At 41.3% G+C, this 25,978-nt stretch overlaps 1 protein-coding gene across 1 annotated transcript in view; it reads right to left on the minus strand.

Moving 5' to 3' along the window:
- Positions 1–25,978, minus strand: part of FIG4 (FIG4 phosphoinositide 5-phosphatase) — an 85,652-nt gene that overhangs the window by 4,026 nt on the left and 55,648 nt on the right. The window contains exons 15-22 of the mRNA XM_063124796.1: positions 25,325–25,491; positions 18,415–18,553; positions 14,836–14,894; positions 12,791–12,938; positions 11,791–11,874; positions 8,409–8,604; positions 3,543–3,625; positions 1,689–1,775 (exon numbers count right to left, since the gene is read on the minus strand). Of these exons, the coding sequence (XP_062980866.1) occupies positions 1,689–1,775; positions 3,543–3,625; positions 8,409–8,604; positions 11,791–11,874; positions 12,791–12,938; positions 14,836–14,894; positions 18,415–18,553; positions 25,325–25,491 (963 nt within the window). The remainder of the gene's footprint in view (positions 1–1,688; positions 1,776–3,542; positions 3,626–8,408; positions 8,605–11,790; positions 11,875–12,790; positions 12,939–14,835; positions 14,895–18,414; positions 18,554–25,324; positions 25,492–25,978) is intronic.

A 25,978-nucleotide genomic window follows, 5' to 3' on the forward strand; every position in this document is an offset into this window, starting at 1 on the left:
TTCAGATGTAACACAAAGCTTACAAAGTTTCTGGTTACTTTGGCCACTCCTACTAGAAGCCAATCAGGAGAGACAGGGAAGCAAGATGCTTGTGAATAATAAGATTTTGCTTCCTTCTTCACGATAAAATAGAAACCATATGCTCTCCTTACCAAACTCTTCCATGTACCCCCATTTCCTGGTTACCATCTTCCCCACCACATAATAAACCTTTCTGCCTACTGTAGCCCCTTCCCTGCTATCAGGTCACTGGGCAGTCCCAGACGAGGCTTTTACTGTGCCATCACCTTGCTCCATTCACAGAATTTTACAGGGGGTCTGCGCCTTGTTGTTATCCACTTGTAACCTTCCCGGGCCTTCCCACTGCTTCTTCCATCTTTTTGCAGAAAACCCATTAAGGAGAAAAGACGGAATAACTCCATGATGCCATCTAATCTGGAGCACTAGGAGCCCTCTGCCTGTCTTCCCTATCCTAAACAAATAAATAAAATCATTTGACCCATCTTTCATCTCTAATTACCACTCCCTTCACCTCCAAACTCCTAGAGCACGTGCTGTTGTCCTGTTCTTGATTTTCTCTCTTCCAATCCACTCTCAACCACTCCAATCTGGTTTCTGGTGACCATGCTGATTGGGAACGAAGGGAGTTGTAGTCCAACACATCTGGAGGGCAACAGGTTGGGAAAGGCTGTGCTACACACTTATTGTTTGCTCCCACATCCAGCACAGGCTCCTTGTCCATACCTTTAAAGTTCCCCGTGGCCTTGCTGCCATTATATGTCCACTATTATGATTTTCCTTTCACCAGCTTACCAGCATCAAGGCTAAAAATCCACTTTTGTTGTAAGGCAGCTGTTTTATTGAGCGTAATACAGCTGCATGGAGAGAGGCCTACAGACAAAGAACTTCTCCCCTGGCAGTGTGAAAAGCTGGCCTTGGACACCAGCCACCACTGTCCAAAAGATTCTTGCTTCCTCGAAAGATGCTGCCCTTTCTCTCTTGCCGCTCCATATACTCAGAACTGCCTCCCAGAATATCTATGATGCTACCTCTCTTTATTTCCTTCAAATACCTTCCAAAACTCACTGTTTCCATGGCACATCCCCCTAGTCCCCACACCCTACTGCAACTGACCCCAAGCACTTATATCTAAAACAGCCACATATTGCTCCTCTATTTATTTCTGCCTCCCACTTCCTCTATTGTTTCCCTTGTGTGGAATTTTAGATTGTAAGCTTCTTATAAGAAGAGCCCTGCTGGATCCAAAGGCCTACCTATTTTACAACCCAGTTTTTCAGCACCCAACCAAATATCAATGGGAGGCACACAAGCAGGGCACTACACTTTGAAAGAGCTATGCGCCATGATAACAAATAACTCCCCAAGAACTAGTTTGTGTAAAGAGTTTTTCTGTATTGTATATACTGGTGAAGAATGGTAAAATATGGTTCCATTACACACACACACACACACACACACACACACACACACACACACACACACCACAAGGCCATATGCTATTTGTTTTACTTACCACTTTGGTTATAAAATACATACAAAAAGAGCAATCTTTGAAATTACAGAGCCTAATTAAAATCTACAAACACAAAGAGGGATAGAAGAAAATGGGGAAAGAGGCTTTGAAACCACACAAGTAGAAAAGCCAGGGAAGAATGACCAGTACTTACAAATTTATGACCCCATCGAAGTGTTTAGAACAAAGAAGTTGGTGACTCTTGTCCGGCTTGTGTTGACTCTGGCCCAACTGAACAAACCTATGAATAGATGCAGAAAAAGCACAAGGTGAAAAGAACTTTCTGAAACGATGAAAATAACATGTCTCTTGCAGACTTAGTAAGAGTCATACAGATTTAAGTAAGGGACATCAAGTTCCATTAAGGGCAGCCAGAACATACACCACATTTTTCTTGAAACTAATATTGTGGGTGAGTAATGCAGGAGTTCTGGGGTTTTTTTTTTGTTTTTAAATCTACTTTAATGTAGATACTTTGAGGCCCTTCAAGGTTTCCTTTTGTTATGAATTTCACTAAAAGTCTAAGTTTAAGCAAGGAATCACAAGAGTGGAAACAAACAACCATCTCAATAGTGATGTACATTATGGCACTGATAAGGAGAATTATTGGACAGCTCCTGCTTCCCCAGAGAATCAGAGAGCTGGAAAGAGCCATCTATATGTACCAGCTAATCACTACCTTCTTCGATGCAGGAAATCAAGACCTAGAACATTCCCCAAGAGATGGCTGTCCAGTCTATGCTTGAAGACCTCCAGGGAGTGGGGGGGGGGAGCCCCACTTGCCAGAAAATTAGGTCCAAGACTGGAGAAAGTGTGATAAAGTTTTCCTTATCGTACAGCAGGACAACAGAGACAAATGGGTCCCCAAGTATAACGTGCACACAGTGGAAATTTATCACATATTACAAATGCTCGTCTCTATCAGAGGTGCTGAACCTTAGGCCTACAGGGCCAAATCTGGACAGCCTGGGGTCCCAATTTGGCTCTACAGGGTTCCCCACATGGCCACACCCCTCTCTGCCCTGACTGCTGCTTGTTTGGTGGGTTCCTGGCTTTTGCAGCACTCCCCCCCCACCTCCCCCATTCTGAAAAGTTGAAATGCCCTCCTAAGGCTTTAGTTACTGAAAATAAGAACTTCAAGCCAAAACATGCTTTTTGTACTTTTACCCCTGCCCCCTTTTGCTTTTGGCCCCAATCAGCACTGCAGTGTGATCCCCCAAGAACCTCTCTGAAATTGAATTGGGCTTAAAGAGGTTGAACACCCCTGGTCTATATTCACTCATGTGTCTCGCAGACCTCAAAGATTCTTACCTGCATGCAATGCTGCGCAGGAGTTAAAAGCAGTCTCAAAAGATTCTACCTCAACTTCACTTGATATTCTGGGTTTAAATGAAAACTTAATGACCTAGTCCTCTCTGCTGAGTGGGCAAAGCAGCTTACATGGTCAGGCGTAAAGATCCCACGTTGGTAAAAGAAAAGAACACCTGCTAGAATGTGCCCCTGTACCCTTCCATGGATTATTATGGGTCTGCACAGTAATAGCAAGATCAGGCAGAGACAGAAATCTGCAAAGGATGGCAGAACCCTGTGTCACTTCCCCAGGCTTTAGCTGCAGCAACACTGCATTTAAATCTTAAAGCCAGTGTGCTGTACTGGCTAGGGTTAGGCTAGTTCTGGGTTCAAATCCCCATTTAGTCATGAAGCTTACTGTGTGACCTTGAGCTAGTCACTATCTCTCAACCTAAATATAAAATGGGTGGGCGGGCAGGTGGGGTGGGGGAGAAATCATGTACACCACCCCAAACTCCTTGAAGGTAGAGCAGAATATTTTTTAAAAAAATGGTGGGGAAGGGGCTGCTGCACAACGTGGTATATATTTTATAGATCCATCGACTTTAAAAAGAGAGATACAATCACATTGTTAATGCCTCTATTGAAAGAAATGTGACTTTAACATGCATAATTTTGTCTGGAACATGCCCACTTTTACTTTTCATGTACATACTACCTTGTGTATATGCTGAGATCATCTTCTGAAGGAGATTCCGAGAGATTAATCCCATATACATCTTTTACAGGTTGCACTACATTCTGAAGCAAAACAAAATAAATCTTAGTGACAATGCAAAATTTCTTTAAACGTTCATACCCTGCCTCTCCCAAGCACAAGGTGGCATCCAAAAGAATAAAATGAAAAAGATAGGGACACATCATCATCATCATCATCTGTTGTCAAGTGCTATTGGATTATATATCTGAGAGCTAAACATCAGTATTTAACAGCATTCTTCCCCCAATAGGAATTCCATGCGTAATGAGTATAATACACCTCCACCTCACCCCCTTTTCAACTATATATTACTGAAGCATTTCTTTGAATTTCATCTCATCCTCTAGATTGACCCAGATATAAGCTACTTTCTCACTTTTAAGATATGCATGTGACAAACTAGAGTATCACCTAAAAATGCTCAGGTCACAATCAATGATTGATCAGAGTTCTAGCTAAAGAAATCTGTAATGTTCTTGGCCCTTGAACTCTACACCTGTCCAACATCTCTCTCAGTGTCAGACTACATATAACACAGAAACGTATGTATTAGCAGACTGCTGCTGAGGAAAAGGCAGCTTGGGTGTTCATGATGGAATGGAGAAATAAGAGGGGGGCTCAAACCTTTTCCAGCAGCTGCTTTTTGCTGCTAAGACCCCCCTCTCCTGTCACTCTCCCCCAGATAGTTCCCCTTGTAAGCATATGTCTGGAACCCAGCAAGGAGAAAAGAGCTGGCGGGGGGGGGGGGGGGAGTCAGTGAAAAAAACAAGGGAAGACTATCAGACTATCAGTTTCACTTGCCCCTTGTCTGCTTCAAATTACTCTCTAAAGATTTATTTCCAAAGAAGATGCGGCCGGTTGTAATAGGTCATTTTGCCTGTGGAATGGCCAACAGTTACTATATTGCACCATGCAATATATGGCTAGACAAGCCTTCCCCAACCTGGTGCCTTCCAGATTTTTTGGACTACAAGTCCCAGCAATCCTGACTATGGGCAATGCCAGATGGGGCTGATGGAAGTTAAGAAGGGTCATAGCTCAGTGTTATAGAGCACATGCTGGACACGCAGAAGGTTCCAGGTTCAATCCCTGGCATTTCCAGGTACGGATAGGAAAGAATTCTGCCTGAAACCATGGAGAGCCATTGCTGCCAGTCAGTGTTGATAATACTGGGCTAGATGGACCAAAGGTCTGACTCAGAATAAGGCAGCTTCCCATGTTCCAAATTCCAAAGCACCTGGAGGACATCAGGTTTGAGAAGATTGACTAGGGATGGCATTTTGCTGCATGAGGTAAAGGACAAGATGCTCCTCTCCCCCATTCCACATTCAGAAATGGAAGAGACTGGCAGTTGCAATGGGGCAGCGTTCTCAAGCACACCTGAGGGCAGCACCCATATAAGGGAGATATCAGCCGGCTCAATGTAATGGTACTTTAGAGGGGGGAAACTCCTAAAGGGACCTCCAAAATCAGCCTAATGAGAACTGGGCATGCTCAGTGACTGTGGAACACTGGCTTTCTGTTGGAAGAGGGAGAAATGAAAAAAGGGGGGGGGATGGAATGGAGTATTCTGGAAGAAGGTATGGCTGGCTGAAACTTTGAGCAGGAACACTCCACACTGCAATGTTTTGTTGCAGTTCCCACTTGTAAGAATGTGGGATCTTCAAAATATCACATTCTAGTAAAAGGAATGGCAGTTGCATGACAATGTTGAGGTCTCTGATTTTATTCTAACATCTATTGATTTATATCATACCATACCATACCATACTTCTTTACTGCGATCCATAGATCCATGAAAAAACAAGAATCAAACACGAAACATCATACAGTTAGAGCTATTATCAACTTTCGTCTAATACACAGAGAGCTCTAACCCTGGCCGCCACTGTAAGAAATTTAGCAACAGCCAAAGTTATTCTTGAGGACTTATCTTCCAATAGAAACTTAACATAAAATATGTCTGAACTTCTGGACAGCTTACTCAACAATGGGGTGATCATAAGATGGCGGGCCTGATTATAAAAGCTACAGGACAGAAGGATATGCTCCATCGTCTCCACTTCCATATTCCTACAGGGGCACTGTCGTTCCTGATAAGGGACACCAGCATATCTGCCCCGAAGTAATTCAATAGAATAAACATTGCATCTGGCCTTGGAGAAAGCAATACGATATTCAGCCACCGACAGGTTCTTTAAATAGTCAGCCAGCTGAAGAGGCCCAACGTAATGAACGTGCAATGCACTGGGAGAGCAAGAAACATAAGAGCGAGTGCGTAAGTCGCAGAAGGCTATATCCCACAGTCTTTGTTTAACAGATTTAAAAGCAAAATTCAAGCCCAGATTAAGGAGGAGGGAAGAGGAGAGACCACTTGAAGCTGCCTTCCTGGCAAGAAACTTGGACAAGCTGTTCACATAGTTGTCCTGAGCCCCTCCCAAAAAGACTAACTTCCATCCAAAATTTTAAGGCAGACCACCAAGCCCTAAGCGAAAGAGAGCTTTCCCCGGTTTCCAACAAAAGTACAGAATTAGGGACACACTTTGGGAGTTGAAGAAGGGTCCACAAAAACATTGATTTATATCCTGTCCAGGGCAACTAACAACCTATACATTGCAAAGATTTCTAGACATACTGTATGATCTGAGCTCATGATATTTTATACACTTTCATTTTAGGAAGGAAACATTAAAGGGAAACATAGGTCCTTAATAGAAAAAAATAGATGTCATTTCTTTCAGGTCATTTTCTTACGCTTCAAAAGAAATTGCACATTTGTGAAATAAGTATAAATTAGCCATAAAGTTACATTAGAATTCAATTGTGGATGTGGCAATGTAACAAGTCTTCGTACTTTAATTTCACCCTGTCAAAAAAATAATCATTTTTTCTTTAAAATTACTGGAACAATTTTTATTATCTTACAATGCTCCTGTCCTGTATTTTCCCATAAACTCCCTGTGACTCATTTTCTCTCTCTCCAGTTACTATGTGTGAAGAGCGGGCAAGGTGAGCTAGCTAGGCAATGTATCACAGCAATTTGGCACTATGCTGTCAGGAATAGATCAGGTGCTTAAGAGGGTAAAAAAAGGCCAGAGATCATGCCAAGTGAATAGCCATGTAGATAGAAGTGAAACAGCGGCAATGAACTAACTGAGCTCAGATGTGATTTTTCAGGAGGGAAAAAGCCCTATTGGCTATTGTGTCCAATGGCAGTCTCCACTAACAGTTTACGCCAGTGGGACAGAGTTTCTTCCCCCTCCTCAAATCTGCTCCAGAGTTTCAGTGGACCCTGCAGAGGAGATCTGGGGCTGGTGGTGTGGAGAGAATAGGAACGTACTGTCATGCGAGTGAAAGTTTGCTCAGGCAGTGTTGGATTTTACCCTCTGTCTGCAGCTCTCACCCTCAACTAGGGAAGTTGCAGATGCCTGAGTCCAGGAGTCCAATGAACTCCCCTGCATCCGCCACCCCCACCCCCACCCCCTGGGCTCAGCTGGGTGCCCGCAGCAGACTCAAGGACCTGCTCTCCAAGCACAATGGTGCTCCGGAAATTAAATGTTTTCCCCCGCTGGGTAAATGGTGGCAGTAAAGGCCCCGTTTACGCAAGAGTGAAGGCATGAACTAGCTCCAGGGGAATTGGAGAACCTCCAGAATGAATTTTGGGAGAGGGGAAATAACTCTGGGGCTCTACACGTAAGCAGAAATACCTTCCAGTAGGTCCCCCTCCCAAAAAAGCTAAAGGTACGTTCATTTGGTACATAATAAGCAAAAGGTTTCTACTGAAATCGAGTAAGTCCACTGTGTGGTCCGATGAACCACTGTCACTGTATGATCCGAGAGGTGTGCCCCAGTATCCTTTGCAAGACTAAAAGGGTTTCTGGGGCACAGCTCTTTACATGCACAGGCTGTAATATGAGAAAATGAAAGTAGCTTTTCCTTCATTAAGGCACTTTGTTAAGAGATTGGCAATACTCTTAAAAATCCTGCAATACTATTAAAGATCCTGTGGCGCAGCTGCTTGGGGACACAAATGGTTTGGGTTAGCCTTACAACCCTTGGAATTCATGAAGATTCCTGTCTCCACAGTAAATTCTCCCACAGCAAGCACATTACGTTAAAGCATTGATCATGGAGGCAAACCGGCCAGAGACTCCTGGCATATAATCACCTTTTGCAAGAGAAATGGTATCGTAGCCTGTTTTCTTCCTACCATTTGGCTGCTGTGCTCATTCCCTTATACAATCTTAAAAATCCAGATTCTGTTGGTATAAACTGCTAAGCTGCCAAATGTTATTGTGTTTAAAGATCTTCATTAACATCTCCAGAAATTGAAATATTATAATTGCACTGAAGTCTGCACAAGAGTATCATCTGGCAAAATTAGTGTTCACAATTGAAAATGCTTTATTAAGCCATATTTCTGTACTAAGCCAATACTCTATTAACCCATTTTTCACTCCTAGCTGAATTACCTAGTTCTATTTAAAACACAGGTGCAGATCAAGTTCTTCAAGGTATATTAAAACAAAATGTTTCATTAAATTGCTTTGTAAGTGCTGTGTCTACTCCTGAGGTCCGGTTAAAAGAACCACTGTCTTCTTTTTAAAACTATGTGATACCTTCTCTTATTGCTGAGCAACAAAAGCCTCAAGTACATGGTCAGAGTAAGCCTTCAACGAATATTAAATATTATACTAGAACAAGTTTACTCTGTGTGTGTGTGTGTGTGTGTGTGAGAGAGAGAGAGAGAGAGAGAGGGAGGGAGGGAGGGAGGGAGGGAGGGTGAGTGATGGTGTTTCTTTGTATGTTAGCTCAATTTCTTACTTCTGTTATTTTGGTATTATCTCCTGTGTCTGTCATCTTCACGGGTGTTGAACGCTGAGACACAGCCCCCTCGTCTTCTTTATCAGTCCCAGAATCATCCTCAGAGCTGCTGGACACAGCCTCCTCACTGGGTGGTGGTGGAGCGCTAGCAGCCGTTTTACGCTGCAGCACTGTTTCTTCTCTATTGCTTTTGTTCCTAAAGAAAATTGAAAATTATGCATCATGAGTTCAAGAAAAAGACAGCTAGACTCAACCATAGTTACCCTCAAGAGACAACACAGTGGATTGGAAATGAGAAAAAACAAACACTTTTCCTAGGTATTAGTATTAGTATTATTAGTATTATTTGCATTTTTATACCGCCCAACAGCCGAAGCTCCCTGGGCGGTTCACTTTGTTATGAGATTGGGAGCTACAAGGCTCCCTCTCTTTGTGTGCTCCCTCTCTCTTAGCAAGTTCTGTCACCCCAACTGTAACCACAGGTAAGGCTTATGGCAGCACAAGTCTCAGCAAATCCTGGTTAGGAAAGAACCCTGGTTTGTGTTAACCCTTAGCCAAGGTAAAGGCTGTTGCTGGTGGTGAGGATTCTTCATGCAAAAGGGAGGGCCAGGCAAGGGAGTACCTGAACGCGTGGACTGCTTTCAGTCTCTTAACCATTGTTCAGACACTGAGAATGTTGCCATCATCGCTGGCCCTAAGAGATAACAATATATCCAGGTCATGATTAAGACCACTGGGCAAAATTTGAGCAAGAGAGAAAGGACTGGTGGGGTGTGTGTGGAAAAGAGACAGAACGTGCAGTGCTAAAGCTAACACTTGTCATAATCACAGCTCAACAGAGGAGGAGCATTAAAGTCTGCACCAACCCTCAGTCATTTTACACCATCCATCTTTGAAGAAAGCTCCATGAATTTTGCCATTGTATATCATTCTACTTTTTGTTCCATTTATGTGCCAGACTTTTTGGTTTTCTAATTACTGGTTGTTCTCTGTAACACACTTGCTGTTTCCCAACTAAATCTACGGCATGTACTGCCTCTGAATCACTTGGGCCTTCCTGTCATCTTGACTTGAACATGGACTACTACCACATCTCAAACTGATGTGCAAATACATTTAGATATAAGTTCCCAATTAAAATAGCTTTACTATTTAGGTTATCAGGGACAACTCTACAAATAAATGCAAGAACAGAGGAAGGTTTTGTTAGAGGAACTGAGTCATTTATTAATACTTACAATCCAGCCATAGAAAACTATGAATTGCCAACTAGTGAAGTAATTTAATGGCTCCAAACCAGGATCAGAACATACTTTGAAAATATGGCTCCAAAAGCAACAATTTGGAGTTTTTGAGCTATTCCAAAGAAAGTAATTCAACTGATCTATTCTACTGCTTGTGAAACATTAAGTTTAAAATTATACTTTAGGATTCCCAGCACAGATAGCCTTATTGATCTCTTGCATACATTTAAGTAATCTCCTCCTTAGAAATATAAAACTACTGTATTCTCAGCAAATGGATTTTTAGAGGCTGATGAAAGAAATAAACTGTACTCGAGATGTTCTTTTAAAGAAAACAGTGGTAAAAAATAAAATAAAAATCAATGAGAACAGACTGGAAGAACCAAAGATCTCAGAACAGTTTCTTGTACATAGTCAGAAGAACAAGTTGCCTTACTCGTTTGAACATACCAATAATAAAGACACAAAAGTAGCATTACAAAAAAAAATATCCGAGAAAAAGTGGGAAATCAATACAAGTTTAAAGAGGCCTCAGCACAACATTAAACCCCATTACTTGGACTGCAGCTGTGATAAGTACACCAATGTGAGAATACACTATTGGTCTATATGCTGTTCTTGTAGAAAGAGTTCACACCAGCAGCTACTACTGGATTCTCTGTGGAGAAAGCGATCACACTCTGGGTGCATTTGCATTCAGTAAACTACTCACTGGAGCCTTTTAAATTACTGGGGAAACTGGGGGACATGTGTGAACACAATTGCTGCTACACATCCCACAACAAATCCGTCTAGAATGAGTAATGTGCAGAAATCATCTTTCCCAGCACTACCTAGTTCATACATAGGCCTGGTTCAGACTACACACTAAACCATGCTATTTAACCACAAAATGGTTAACGGAATGCATTGGCCTTAACGCATTCCATTAACCATTTTGTGGTTAAGCAGCATGGTTTAGTGTGTCGTCTGAACCAGGCCACTGTGTGCAAAGAGCAGCTCACAAACAGGGAATCAACACTGTCTTTTCTTGACAGCCAGAGAAGCCTTGCCGATCTTCCTCCTATACAGTACAGATACGGGAGCAAACAACCGCTTCAACAGCTAAACTAACTATTTTCAGCTGAATGGCCCAACATTCTACAATAAGATCAGAACCACACATTAATGAGGCAAACATGGGCTGTAAAATTAACGCAGGAATAGCAGGGAGACATTTGCAAGAGGGAATCTATAGGAGGGACTGCTTAACTAGTCTTTCACCAGCCAATTTCCTGCTACAAATACCCACTCCCCCAACCCTTGCAGTTGTATCAAAGGCAGGAGGTAAACCTAGTTGGGGTGGGAGAGACAGCCTCAGAGGGATTTGCAGACGAAAAGTAGCAGGTGAGAAAGGGTTATTTCCTCCTCACATGCCCTTATTTGTGTTATCTCAGCAGAGCCAATGTGCAATCCCGTCCCAAATGCTTGAGGTTTTGATGGAAATATACAAGAAACATTTCCTGGCAAGACCAAAGACTTATCACCTACCATATGAAGGGAAGTGGAACAACAGAAAAACGAAAACGAAGGCTCGTTTTTCTGATGACAGCTTGCAAGACACTGGATTTGTAATTACCAAATTCCTCCAACTGTCTTGTTCTCCCCATTAGAAGAAGATAAGCTCGGGGAAGAATGAGTCAGCAGAATGGATGTACGCCTATATCCCTGGCACAATAGCAGAAGGTTATGCTACCGCCACAGGATGTGCCTCAGCCTGACCTAGGGAAGAGAATAAGAAGGGAGGAAAAGGAAACAGCATAAAACAAATCTCACTGAACAGGAGCAAAGGGGAATTCTGCTCTCCTCCTCTGCCTATGTTTCCTTGGGTCTTGCTGGCAGGAAGCCTACTGAAATCGACAAGGCTTTCTTAACTCAAGATTATGGATCGAGAACCTAACGCTTCAGGCTTTTATCCTTGTGCCTCACAAATCTGTCTAACTGTACAAAACATTGATTCACAAGGGTAATATATATGCATAATTGATTCACAGATTTCATAGAATTATGCATAATATTAGTGCAACTTGATGTACTGTATAAGTAAATTAAAATAAATAAACATGCCTTACAGGGCATTAATTCATTGATTTTCTTACCCCAAAACAGATTTTCCAGTTTCATCCGGTTTACGTACAGTAAATGGGCTAGGATCAATGCCAACATTCTTGGGCATAAAATCTCTAAAGAAAATGGGGGAAAGAGTCAATATGCAAATTCAACAAGCTGTTACCTTCATGAAAATATTTTCTCACCAACTGGAACAAGTGGTCAGTTCAGACACATTTTCCATTAAAAAATTAAGCAGAAAGAAGTTGAAATTATACATGCTAAAACTGTTTTTGATAGCATGTATGTAGTACTTAAACCAAGATGTCTCTGTTGCTAATTTAATTAAGTACTGGCAGTTAAAAAGAATAGACAAAACAAATTCAAGTGAAATCAAAACATACCTGGATAAAAGTTATGCTTGGGTTTTTTTTACATTCAAATTAGAAAGTGTCCCCATTGAGTTTGATTTGATGAAAAAATCTCTCTCTCTTTCTCTCTCTCTCCCTCTCTCTCTCTCTCTCTCTCACACACACACACGTACGTGAATAACTGCTTAGGCTGCCCTTCTCAGAGATGCAATATTATACATTGATTAAGTAGTTTTTCCTCTAACCAAATTCACATGTGTGAACACAGCTTCAGATTAACTTCTTTATGGCTGGTTCATATGAAAAGGTGCCCCCCATGCACCACCAAGGGAGGAGCATCTCAAAACAGCTCCTTCATGGTGGGTACTTGCACATCTGGATTGACATCTGAATGCACCATATAAGAAAATGGGCACATGTCAATGATCCTGTAAAACTAGGAGCAGAGCATGCTGATGTTTATAGAATTCAGCACAGAATTCAGAGAATTCAGGAAAAAAAATATTCAAGAATTTGAAACGCCCATTTTCTCCTATATGTATGCCATTCTGAGGCTATTCTGAGGCTAAGTAGAATTCATGCTAATCAAGGGGTGTCCTTATAAAGAATTCAATTTCATTTGACTTTTGAGAAGAGCTGGATTAAAATGCTACATTATAAAAACTAAAAATACACATACCGTATTGAATTTGTCATTGCCAAACAAAAGGTGTCATCAAAACTGCTGAGCTCATACGGTCGAAAAAATTCATTATGGATGTCGATCTCTTCATCAAACTTATGAAATTTCTTCACCATTAGTTTTCTTCTGTTTTCAGGACATGTCACTAAAACAGTAAAACACATAATAGTAAATCTCTTGACAAGGCTAAAGAAAGTTCATCTTGCAGTAACTAATATGTGTATGTACTCTCTCTCTCTCTCTCTCTCTCTCTCTGTGTGTGTGTGTGTACACACAGACAGCCGTCAAAATATACAGATAAGTGTTATGTATCATGGAACTTTGATCATCCTTCATTTAAAATGTTTACCTAACCAAAATCATTTGCACCTAAGAGACAGAAAGAACGCAATAACACCCCTCCCCAAATAATACTAAACAATATTTATTGGCCAAGCCAAAAAAAAAGTATGAATTTATTTATACACTGTTTTTCTAACACCCAAGGCAGCTAACAAAATAGGATCATTAAATAGGATTCATTAAACCACCATCTGAGAAAAGTAATCCCAGCACTCTGAATATATGCTCTGCCATTCCATAAAGGTTTACTTTTTCTCTCTTTTTTTAAAGAAACAAGTACTTAGTACTTGAGGGCTGTGTGTTTCTCTCTCTGGTGTTGCAATGTATACCTGCTCTCTCTTTTTCTTTTTAAGCAATGCTAGTTATCCACTCTATTGACAAAGTGCTGGTGACATATTGTGCTAATAGCGCTAGATTAGTGATGGTGCAAATATAGCATTATTTATTATTTGGAAAAGTACTACAACGGCCATGTCAACTTTCAGTCTGACATTCACATTTGCCTGCCAGCCTAGACAGCTGCTGGTGAGGGCAGAGTGTCCCAGTGCATGGCCACTTGGTTATTGTTATGGAGAGGTGGAAGACTGACTGGTGATTAATGCCTAAAGTGCAGGGATATATTGCATTCTGGATTAGCCTCAGCAACTGGCATTCTTGGGCAGTGTGATGTTCTGCTGCCTTATATGCCGTAAATGTAAATATACAAAGTTATTGTTTATACTGTGTATAAGGTTCAGGAAATAAGTAGGCCTCAAGGTACTTACAATTTGTGAAGGGGGGTTGAATGCCTGAGTGTTGATTGGATGGTTGAGGAGGAGTGCAGATTGGCTGAGTAAGAGTGGGAGGAGCTGGAGAAATGTATCTATATATATTTAAGTGAGTGAGAGGACGTGGTATGAGATGGTATGTGAAGAAAGTGAGAGATACAGTGTGTAGGTTAGAATTCTGTGAAGTAGAGAAAAGTAGATGGTTTTAAGATTCTGTAGTGGAACCTTGTAATAAAGAAGTGACAGAAACCAATACACTTAGAATCTTGTAACCATACGCATTTGCACTGAGGAAACCATTAAGCTTGTACACGCATTTACTTAAGTTAATAAATTCAAATTATATTTACAAACAACTGGTGTGGTCTGTGGAGGAGTGTCTGAGGAGAGAACAATTAATGGTGGCAGCAGAATGGGAAACTGGGAGCTAGGTTGCTCGGCTGTGGAGCCTGAAGAATAAAGGCGAGATAGGAGGAGCAGCAGTAAGCCGAAACACTCGCACACATCATTAGCACAAGGGGGGATTGAAGCGGTCCTGAGTGCTAGTGGCGTGGAGAGTCCTGTCAAGTAGCTTGTGGGTGTCTCAGGTGAAGTGGAGACGACACGGGGTGGGAGCAAGACGCGTCACAGGCAGCAACCAAGACCTCAGCACTCTTGTCACGCTGATGTCTGCCCTGGTGTCTGCCCTGGTCCCCCCTTAATTCTAGCCTTGTGCTCTGAGCAGTCCTGGGTGGCTAAAATCTAGTCACACTTTTAATTTCCCACAATGCCCCTGACCTCTTTGTGGGGCACTGTGAGCAAGTAAAAGCATGCTAGGTCCAGCTGCCCAGTATTATGATGGGAGTATATGATTGTGTAGCCCATATTATGGCTCTGGAATTTCTAAAATTCCTTGAAAATAAAGTAAAAATATGGATAATAAATAGAACTTACCCTCATCAAAAGGCAGTGGCAAGTAATTTAGTATACCTGGAGTCCACCAGAAAGTGTAGCTTTAAGTATGACAAAAAACAACATATGTACAATTTAAGAAATAGCTATTCTAAAAGATCTCCTGTTACTTTATACAGCACCGTCTTTTCTCCCCGGAATCCCCTTATATTTGTAACTAGCTCCTAGAACAGTTACATAATGCTTCTTCTCTTTCTCCATTTAAATCTATGCTGAAAACATACTGCAACCTGCCGTAACTCATGGTCAATCCCCACCAGTTCAGCCCCCTTCAGTGTATCTGTAACGCAATCCCACCCCACCCCACCCCCTGTACATCACTTTACACTTCTTTCCACAAAATTGCCTTTTGCCATTTTAAATGCCCATTCAATCTGGAGAGATCCTTTTGGAGTACTTTCTGATTACTTTTTGTTTTTGACCGCCATGAATAATGTTGTGTTATTAGTAAACCTGGCCACCTTACTGCTACGTCCAGATAATTTATGATTAAGTTAAAAGCACTGTCCCCAAAACAGATCCTCAGGGGACCCTATTCTTATACCCCTCCATCGTGAGAACTGTCCATTTATAATTATATTATAGTTATTAAATATATTTATAGCTATAATTATAATTGTCTAACCTAAACATTTCCACCCACAATCCCTTTTTATACATAAAATGTAGCAGAGTTACAGTATTGATAGTCATAATGAAAATAGGAGAACAGTCGTGTGTCTCAAAACGGGTCCAGTAGACTTGGCTGAGAACCAACACATGAGATCTATCCATATGTGGGGGTTCCTTTCACTTACTATGAACATGGGAAGAGCTGTGTATGTTCTCAGAACTATCTCCACCTTAACCCACAATGGTTAAGGTTAATGGTTAGTTAATAGTTAATGGTTAACGATCTCCACCTTAATCCATTAAACACACAGGGAGAAGGATCTTAGTCCCTGCATATTATTGCTATACACAAATTGGTCCAACTTTGCTACTTGTTTGACTGAAAAATAATCTGATCTGGTACCTTAAGTGTGAAAAGATATAAACTCCTCCTTGGTTACAAGGGCGTATAACTTTTATTTGTGTTAATTGTGCCTTTATGAAGAATTTGTTGAGTCAGGAGGCCAGGATAGCTTTATTAATCTGCTCTGTAAATATCCATTGATCTTAAAAATCCACATACATGTTTGCATCTATAATATCAAAGCTTAAAATTTTAGCAGCATTTAAAAAAAAATGAAAAGTTCAAAAACAATAACTTGGCAATGCGACATGGTGCTTTAAAGCCTAATCAACTGAGTGTGACTGACATTTTAGCAGATTCAGATTCTAGACTCTATTTAAATTTTGGCTTTCCTTTGAAAGTTACATTAAAAATATAACAGCAAGATTTGTGTGTGTGTGTATGTGTGGTATTGTGGGAGGAAACACACATCTGAAAATGACATGGATATTCCTTTACCGGTAGCCTACAAGTACCTTTTAGTTATGTTTTTATTGTTAAAGGAAACACACATATTTTCAAATACTGAGAATGCAAAACCAACTTTGAATTTTACTTTAGGAATCATGTGGAGGAACCACTCACTGAAGGCATAAAACAAAGGTGACAGCCAATCTTTCTGGAACACAAATTAGCATGATGATTTGCGTTAACAAGAAAGAAGATGCTAAGCAGATTTTGCATATATTTGTTTAGCACCCTTCCTTGAAAACTGGCCATATCCTGTAATAATGAGAAAATGTGGAACAGAAGAGAATTCTACTTGTTCTCTTTTAATTGCATTACCAACTTCTAGTTTCAGAAGTCTGACAAACTGAAGTGGGACACAATAGGCTTTATCCAAGAATGCCCTTCATGAATGGAAGGAGGTCTTCCATTCTGCTTACAGAAGAGTCCCTGTTTTAGCAGAGTCCTAAAGAAACAGGTGGGGGGAGGCATTTTCACCCATTTCTTCTCTCTCCTGCAGTCCCCTAAGCTACCTCACGTGAGGCCTCCAGAGTAGACTTTTGGAGATGGTGTGTGTGTGTGGCTTGGGATGACTTTATTTGCTCTCCCCCAAGAATACTGACACTATGTTTAGAGTCATGAAAGCCATCACATACATACTGTACTTGCTACAGGTTTAACATAAAAAAAGAATAAGAAGAGACTGCTGGACAGAGCACATGGAATGGGGAGTTATCGTGACAGACTACAGCTACCCCACTTCACCATCCACCACTTGGCAGGGAGGAAGAAAGCCTTCTGATACAGAGAAGTTATGTCTATTGAGCCCAACATGTTTTGAATACAAATCGTTCGGCATGGACATTCTTTCGTTTACAACCAACTTCTGTATTTGGACTCCAGCTCTGTTGCAGAAAGACTCTCCAACAGAGATTTATATATAAAATATGTTAACAAACATACTTTTATGCACCTGGAGGCTTTCTCCTTCATCCTGGTGCCTTTCTGTTTTCCTTTTTCCGAATTTGAAAGACCTACAGGGCCTGGAATCCACATACCTAAGGGACTACCTTTCCCAGTACAAGGCTTAATGTCACCTGCAGTCAAAAAATCAAGGCCTATGTAGTCTGCCTTTCTTATGCCTGATTAGAATGGTGACAGCTAGGAGCAGGGCCTTTACCAAGTAGCCCCTAAATTCTGGAAATGTCCGCATTTTTGGTGCTGACACAGGACCTGTTCAGAAGACACCTTAAACCCTACTGGTTAAGGCTTTTGGTTAAGCAGCAGGGTTTAAGGTGTCTTGTGCAATGTGTTTTACTAAACCCTGCTCACTCACTAACCACAGTCGGACCATCTGCAGCAGGGTTAGAGGAACTAACCATGGCTTCAAGTGTTGTGTGCGATAGCATGGCTTGTGGTTAGTGCTAACCACAGAGCCTGATGTGTCACCTGAAGAGGCCCAATAACTTTCCATGAGGGTTGCAAATATATATTCAACTTGTATTTGGCTGATTTCTTTGGAGACTTTTGTGGCTGTTTTATTGACTATTATACAATGTTGTTCTTTTAGTTTTGTTGCATTTTTATTTTATGTAAGCTACTCCAAGCCCTCTGGGAAAGTAGCCTAGAAATTTTTTAAATAAAAGACCAACACATATTTTGTGAGGGTGTTTGCTCTTCTTCTTGTATGCTGAAGCACATACCTAGCCATTTTTTAAAAAAAGGTTGAACAGCAGACACACACCAATGTTCTATTAGGTGCAGACAGGAATCAGCCACATCTGTTTCTAAGGGCGAAGCTGCACATTGTACTAATTGTGTGGTGTGTAGTTATGCACCTTTTTCCTTTACTCTTATGTAAGCACATGTGGCCCCGATTCAGATTTGGACCAGGACATTCCAGGAGGGGAGGGTTAAACCTTCTCCCCCACCTATTTTTTCTCTAAAATTACACACATACACACACACTTACACATGGATTAAAAAAAGAGGGAAGACTTTTTTTCTCCTTTCTTTTTTACCCCTCTCACCACACACATGATTAGGGACACTAAGATTGTTCCCAATCTCTCAAAATACCTGTACATCTGTAAGTGAATGATAGTTGTACTGTGAAATACCTTCGCCTAGGCTGAAGGAGATTCATCGTGTCCTTCTGATGCAAGTAAAAATCCGTAGGGAGTTCCCAAAGATGAGACTTCCCTTCTTCAGGCTGAAATACTCCCAGAAACAGATTAATTGAATCTTGCCTGTCAGCATCTGGAAGACAGAGTCATAATTTTGAGATTTACTTTTTTTAAAAACTATAGAAGCACACCACCACTTCAGGCAGCTTTACTATCTGGAGGGTTAAAATGTGATGGGGGTGGCGGTAAAAGGGGATAGAATTGCATTCCATGAACATTATGGCACACAGGTCTGCAGTTGAAAACAGAACCTTATGCGGAGTTGCCCCCGAACTTGTAAAACTTACTTCACACCAAAAAGCTATCTAGTTGTGCTACTTCCTGTCCCCAGAAGCCAATTAAGTGAGACAGGAGCAGGGACACAGAGAGCACAACCGCCACAGGATGAAGGAAAGTGCTTTCCTAGAGGTGTGCACAGACCACAAGATTGGGATAGGAAGCCAATTCAACTCAGACCGATTCAAAGATTGCCCACTTCAACTCCAAATCTTCATGCCTCCCGCTGACTATCATTGGAAAGCAACGAATTGCTATAGCTGTTTTTCTCTTTAACAGGATTAGGTGGCATTTGCAGGCATAATAGGCTCTGAGCCTGCCAAATTTCAAACAAATAGGTATAGGGTGTGTGTTTTTTGCGCTACATGCCTTTAAATTTATATTATTTTAAAAAGGGAACTGCCAACACCTTTATTGCTAAGCAGAATTGGATAACTTTTGCAGAGACCAAGTCTGTCAAGTTTCAGATGAATAGGTGCGCTTTGTGTAAGAGCAGCCTTTACAGTTTGGGGGCTTCCAAAGAAGAATTCATTTATGCCCCGACATTTTTCTGGGCAATTGTTATGAAAATGATATATGGCATAGAGAGGATCCCAATTAAAAAACATGTAAAATTTCCAAAGGATATGTGCAACATTTTTTGTGGAAGAGGAGTATTGAGATTTTGGGGGGTGAGGAGTGATTCAATTCCCCTTCCCCCACCCTGGGTTTATTGGTAATTTGTATGAAAATGGCATACATCATAGAGGTTTCCCTCACCAAGAAACCTGTAGAATTTCAGAAAGATAGATGCAGGGGTTTTGGAGTTATGAAAAATGAAAAACAGTTTAACCTATTTTGGGGTTCTGTTCAATTGGCACCAAAGTCAAAGAAAGTGCAACAGGCCAGCGATAGGTAACGGATGTGCAGTTTATAGTGAATGCCGCCAAAGGGCTTGAACATTCAGCATTTTCCAAGCAAGCACCCAATGCTACACCGTACTATATCCTACACAATCCACCAAATCTCTTTTAACATTCTTGCCCTTGGGAGAGAGAACAAGCAGAGCTGAACCCATGATCAGTCACGCAATACATTACTTCAACAGCCCTCCCCCAGAGCACTGGGATTGGAGAGCCCTCGTGAAACCATTCACTGTGACTGCTAGAGCTGACAGTCACAAAACCACAACCCCTGCACTCCCCACCCTGGTGCTGTCCTTAGGTGGAGAGGTGGGTAGAAATATATCCATTCTCTGTGTCCCTCCGAATCCTGAATCTTCAATTCACCTCCCAATTCTATCCAAGTCAACCTGATTCCGTTTGGGATTCAACTGAATACAAAGCACACCCTTTACTGGGAGAAAGTAACAGAGGAATAACATTTTTGCAGCAGCTCCATATTTCTTCTAACTTGGTACCACTAGGACAAGGACAGCATAGTGCCTCCGTTTCCCTTTGTCCCTCCCTCTTATAATAATCTCATTTTAGTCCTAACTGCTTCTTACATAGAACTCACTTTCAGACTTATTTCCAACCTCACGTCAAGCCTTAAAATTGTGCTTTTCCTGGCACCAACTTCTTTCATACCACTGGTCTTCTAAAATGCTTTTTACATTAACAATCCATGGCGAGACTAGAGTATTCCTCTTTGGCAAAAGAGCTTTCTTGCAAAGAGTTAGACCAGGAATGCACAGGAATACAAGCCCTGTTAAGTCTCAAAAGCAATCACCAGCGATGCAATACTTGAAAACCTAAAATTAAAAACATGGCTAAACTTAATATATAATTGTATATGTAAGATTTTTCTTCTGAAGTTATACATCTGCAGCTGGTATCTTGCATAATACGCTACATAAAATCCAATTATTATTTTCTCCCACAGAGCAATCAACTAGGAGAACATGTTTTTTAAAAAACTCAATATAAATAGGCAACCTTTGATGTATACAATATGAAAGGAATTGTTATGCCATTTAAAAAATCCTTTAAGTTACTGTCATACTGTTTATACAAAATACAGTATGCAAGATCATGGTGAATTAGATTTTACAAAGAGAAAAAAAATCTGTCTATTATAATTATTAAATAAATCCCTAAATTGTCAAAAGAAGCACTCAACCAAGAGGAATGTTTTCTTAAGTGCAAGAATAACCCTTGGTACCATCAGTGTTCCAAATCTTCCTCTGCAGTTTCTCTTCCATAGTCTTCTCTCATAGGATCCCTTATTTAATCTAGATATACCAAATATGTGTCTACCCATTAGCACTTAGCAGATGATGCAGATGAGTTTAATGGCATACTTACTAAATATAAAGCAAGGTAAGGAAACTCAGGCCTGGGGGATAATCTGGCCCTCTGGGGTTGCCTAGCTACCCACATCCCTTTGCCTGGGTCCATCTGTCCCCATTCTAAAAGTCTGAAATACCTCTCTTGAGGCCTCGTTTCTGGCAGTAAAGGGCCTTAAGCTAAAGTGCGCTGGTATTTTTGGCCCTTCCCCTTTGGCCATTGGCCACACCCTCAGCTGGAACGCAGCCTCTGAGAGCTGCTCCAAAATTGAATCTGGTCTGCAGGCTGAAATAGGTTCCTCACCCCAATATAAGGTATGATTCTTTTCCAGAGTAGCCCACAAATTCACAAATTGTACTGGCCATAAGCTACACAATTTACAAAATGAGAAATTATGTACTGTGTTTTTTTTTAAAAGGCTGGATAATTTTAGGACAATTATGGAGAATCAAATAACTTAATTCTGCAACAAAAAGGGGCAGCTATAGTTTAAACACAGCCAAGGTTACTGTGAAGCTCAGTGCGCACACCATTCTACATCATGGTTAATGCAGAAAAGCGAAGGAACGTGGGGATTTGCGTAAGAGAAAGAAGGGACAGGGGGGATAGCAAGCCCAACAGGTGCTTCTGGTTTCTTCACTAGGCTTAAGATGTAAGGGAAAATGTGAAGAGAATAGCAGGTTAGTCTTCTCTTGAAACAATGGCCAGTGAAGGAGCAAATTGGCTTCAATGGAGTAAACCATCAACATGATGAGGCCAGAAGTGGGCCAAAACACCCATCCCCCCCAAATGCTGCCCCATTTGCAGGTGAAGAATTGTGGGTGGCCATTTGGGGGGGGGTCACAATTTTCCACCTGAAATAATTTCAGAAAGGGGAGGTTGCTGCTGAAGCTACTGACAGTTTAAAAATGATGGGTATAGCAATCTGATCTTCCTGGATGAGGGAGAACCCATTATGCAGCCTCCACCAAATCCAACCCCCTACAGAAGGCAAGGCAGTTTTTTCTGCTTCTTTCCACTCAGTTTTCTTTCCCTTTCCCTTCTCCCCTCCTATTGACTGTAATGGAAGGGAATCGATTTTGCTAACTCCAGGGCAGGCTGACATAAAGTTTTACTCTTGCCGGGTAGTGTCTCAGGGGGACAAGAGGGCTTTGGATCAAAGGCTTCTCTCAACATGCCCCCTACTGCCCTCAGAGCACTAGTGGTGGAAGACAGATGGCAGCAGAGGTTTCTCCTGCAACAAAGAGGCTCTAACAGCAGGCCTCCCTCTTTGCCCATGGATAGAGGGGTCCACAGGATCTAACAGCCCCTCAGCCGACCTTCTTGGAAGCTGTTGCTCTTGAAGTATTAAGAAGAGAAAGTAAAGTAAAATCAAAATAAATAAATATGAAGCCCTCCCCAGTGATTGCAAGCCCTCTCCCTTTCTTGGCTGCCCTCCTCTCCCCAGCTTTTCACCCCTCCCCTGTCATTTCAAGGGCTGGCCTTGAAATCTCCTCCAAATTAAGTCAAACACTAGATCAGGACAGAGATCAGCCTAAGACGAATCCATGAAGTCAGTAGAGAGAATATGACATACTAAGATAAATCATAGATTTATGAAATATCTATGAATAAACACACTTTTAATATGCAACTGGAAGAAAATAAACAGGAGAAATATACCAGGGAAGCAAAACATTAGGAATGCCTTCAGAATAAACTGTGTCTGTTTAATGTGAAAATAAACTGAAGTAATTATTATGAACAAATACAACAAAGCTGATTCTTAAGCTATGGTAGCTTGAATAAAACTAAACAGTGCAAGATGAAGCACTGTCGAAAATTTTAGAAGATTTCCCCCTTAAATGTAGCAATAGGTGCTGAAAGTAAGCACTACAATTAGGAAAATCCTGCACAGGGTAGTTCTTTTAAATGATCATTATATCTACGTGTCCTATAGCGCATTTTTGTATGCTGTTTATGGAAAGAGCTATAACCAGGAGCTAATGGGCCAAAGTAATTGAATTAGTCAAAACACTTCAGCGCCTTCACTCTGCAAAAAACAAAACAAAAAAACCACCCTACTAAAGAACCAGATCTAGTATGACTAGGACTGCAGTGCACCATGATTAACAGGATGTGGTACCGTATTTCTTCAATTCTAAGACGCACTTTTCCCCCCATATAAACATCTTTAAAAATGGGGTGCGTCTTAGAATCGCAGGCGTGTCTTAGGGTTTTTTCTCTGTTGGTGGTACTGAAATTAGTGTGCGTCTTACAATCGATGGCGTCTTACAATCGAAGAAATACTGTAATTGGATTACTTTCCTATATATCAGTTAAAGAGAAGCTGACTGCCCCAGTCCTGTTTCTTGATAAATACACTGGTTTATATTCCAAAAATCTATAACAAGAAATGTGGCACCATAAACATTTAGGTCTGCAGTGGATCATTATCCTTCATATCCTGCAGTTTTTCCTGCTTTATGTCTTTTTCTAGGTGTGGTGACCAGAACTGTACACAGTATTCCAAGTGTAGTCGCACCACAGATTTGTATAAAGGCAGTCTGATATTGGCAGTCTTATTCTCAATTCCTTTTCTAATAATGCCTAACATGGAGTTTGCCTTCTTTACAGTGGCCACACAATGGGTTGAGATTTTCATCAAGCTGTCCATCACAACCCCAAGATATCGTTCTTGGTCAGTCACCACTACTTCAGATCCCATCAGGTTTTACCTGAATTGGGACTTTTTGCCCCAACGTGCATCACTTTACATTTGCTTACACTGAACCACATCTGCCATTCTCCCAGTTTGGAGAGGGCTTTTTGGAGCTCCTCACAATCCCTTTGTGTTTTAACCACCTTGAATCATTTGGTGTCACTGGCAAACTTGGCCACTTCACTGCTCACTCCTAATTCCAGATCGTTTATGAACAAGTTGAAAAGCATTGGTTACAACACAGATCCCTGTGGATCTGTAAACCATGACTTTAAAAAGGGTGTGTGTGCGGAAACTCTTCCAGCCCAGGAGCCAAATCCCATTTCAGAAAAGCTCTCGGGGACTGCAATAGGGACATGGCTAAAATAACAGCCAAGCTAGCTTAAAGCATTAATGCTAGGAATTAAGCCTTAGGAGAGGCATTTCAACATTTCAGAATGGGGGAAAAACTGCATAAATGCCATAAAAGCACAGTCAGCCATGTTCTGTGCACGTATACAGGCTGTTCCTCCTTCAAGCAGCCGTCTCCATTCTCTCTCAGGATGCTCCATCCCAGAATGGGGAGCTCTTCAGAGTAAATATGGTTTCCTCCCCATGTAGGAATGCCTTCTGCTCATGCCCAGGGTGCTTCGGATCTTAAAGAGCGCTTGACTGTTTTTAGATAATTCTACAACCTAAACAAGAGCTTCTAAAGAGAGGAAACCTGCCAGTTGGTTTAAGGCCAGTCAGGTGCCCTCCAGATGTTTTGGATAACAAATTCCGTAATCCCTGACCACTGGCCATCCTGGCTGGGTTTTATGGGAACAGTAATCCAAAACATCTGGCGGGTGCTAGGGTGCCAGATGCCATTCTGCCTTCTCTCAGTGAGCAGTATATATCCAGTGTCACATTGGCTGCATTCAGACATTGTGATAAACCACGGTTTATCATGTCAGGAACGAGCTGCAGCAAGCCTCAGGCTTAAATGCTCCTCCGCCTTCTCCTCCAGCACAGCTGCAAGGAGGAGTTTGGAAGATTTTGTTCTGATTTCAATTACCAAACTTTAGCATTACATCCAAACTCTGAATTTTGCTATTATTCGCTGAAACTAGCCAGCTTGGTTTGATGTTGGCTTGTTTCAAACAAGCTCTAATTAAGATTAGCCAGAGCTTGTTGGGTTTTGGACAACATGACAAACTGTGGTTAATTAACAACAGAAGCAACTTGTGAACTCCTTGTAGCTGAACCAAAAGCCAGGAAGGAGAAGTGCATGAGCCTGAGGCTTGCCTAGTTTATTCTCATCACTTTATAATAACTACAGTACTCTACCCTTATGCTTTAACTCCAGATCTGTGTTGCTGAATTTAAAGTTCAGTTTGACCCAAATACGGTGCAGGCTGTTAACATGTTAGCTTGACCTAGTTTTAGTTTCATCATAAAAATTCAATAGCACCATGTAGCCTGTTGTTAAAACGTTTTTTTTAAGAAAAGAGTTCTCACTTTGTCAGGACTGACTATTGCTAACAATTACAAAGACACAATAAAACTGGTATTTATCTAGAGATTCTTAGCTAAGAAGTGAGGGGACGGGGGACAATTTCAGAGAGAAAATTCAATTTACCTGAAAAGGCATTACTGTAGTATCTTGAAAGGGTTTGCATAATATCTTTAGAATGCTGGGTCCAGGGTGCTATCTTTCTGTAAGTTTTTACTCGATGAACAAGTTGAGAACCACCATATTGGAGGGACAGTGTATCCCCATGATCTTCATACAATTCTTCAAATAATCTAAAGCAGGAAAAATAACATGGTTAAGAATGCTAACATTTACACGGGGTATACCACTGACCATTTCCTAGACAAGAAGAATACATGGTGCAGATTCAAACTTTTTTAGGGGGGATGTAATATAGTCATCCCAGGATTGTACCACTTCTGGGAAAGCCAGACCTTTCTATGCTGCCCACATAAAAAAAATCCCTAAATATGGAAAGCTAGGAAGTCAGGGAGAATATCTTTAACCCCCACTACCCAGCCATGTTTCTGCATCCAAGACATTTTTGAAGTAGGGGAGAAACAAAAGAGAAATTCCCAGCCTACTCTCTGAAGCAATACAATCTTGGGGAAAACCATAAGTATATGCTCTTTCTCAACATTTGGATCAGCTGCTAGATGCTAGTAGGTGCACTCTAGGTGACATTTATCATACAGCATATGATGCCAATACATGTTTATTATGAAGGACATCACACAGTGGTATTGGATCTTCTGCCTT

The sequence above is a fragment of the Elgaria multicarinata genome, chromosome 4 (genome assembly GCF_023053635.1).
Source record: "Elgaria multicarinata webbii isolate HBS135686 ecotype San Diego chromosome 4, rElgMul1.1.pri, whole genome shotgun sequence".
NCBI classification, from domain to species: domain Eukaryota; kingdom Metazoa; phylum Chordata; class Lepidosauria; order Squamata; family Anguidae; genus Elgaria; species Elgaria multicarinata.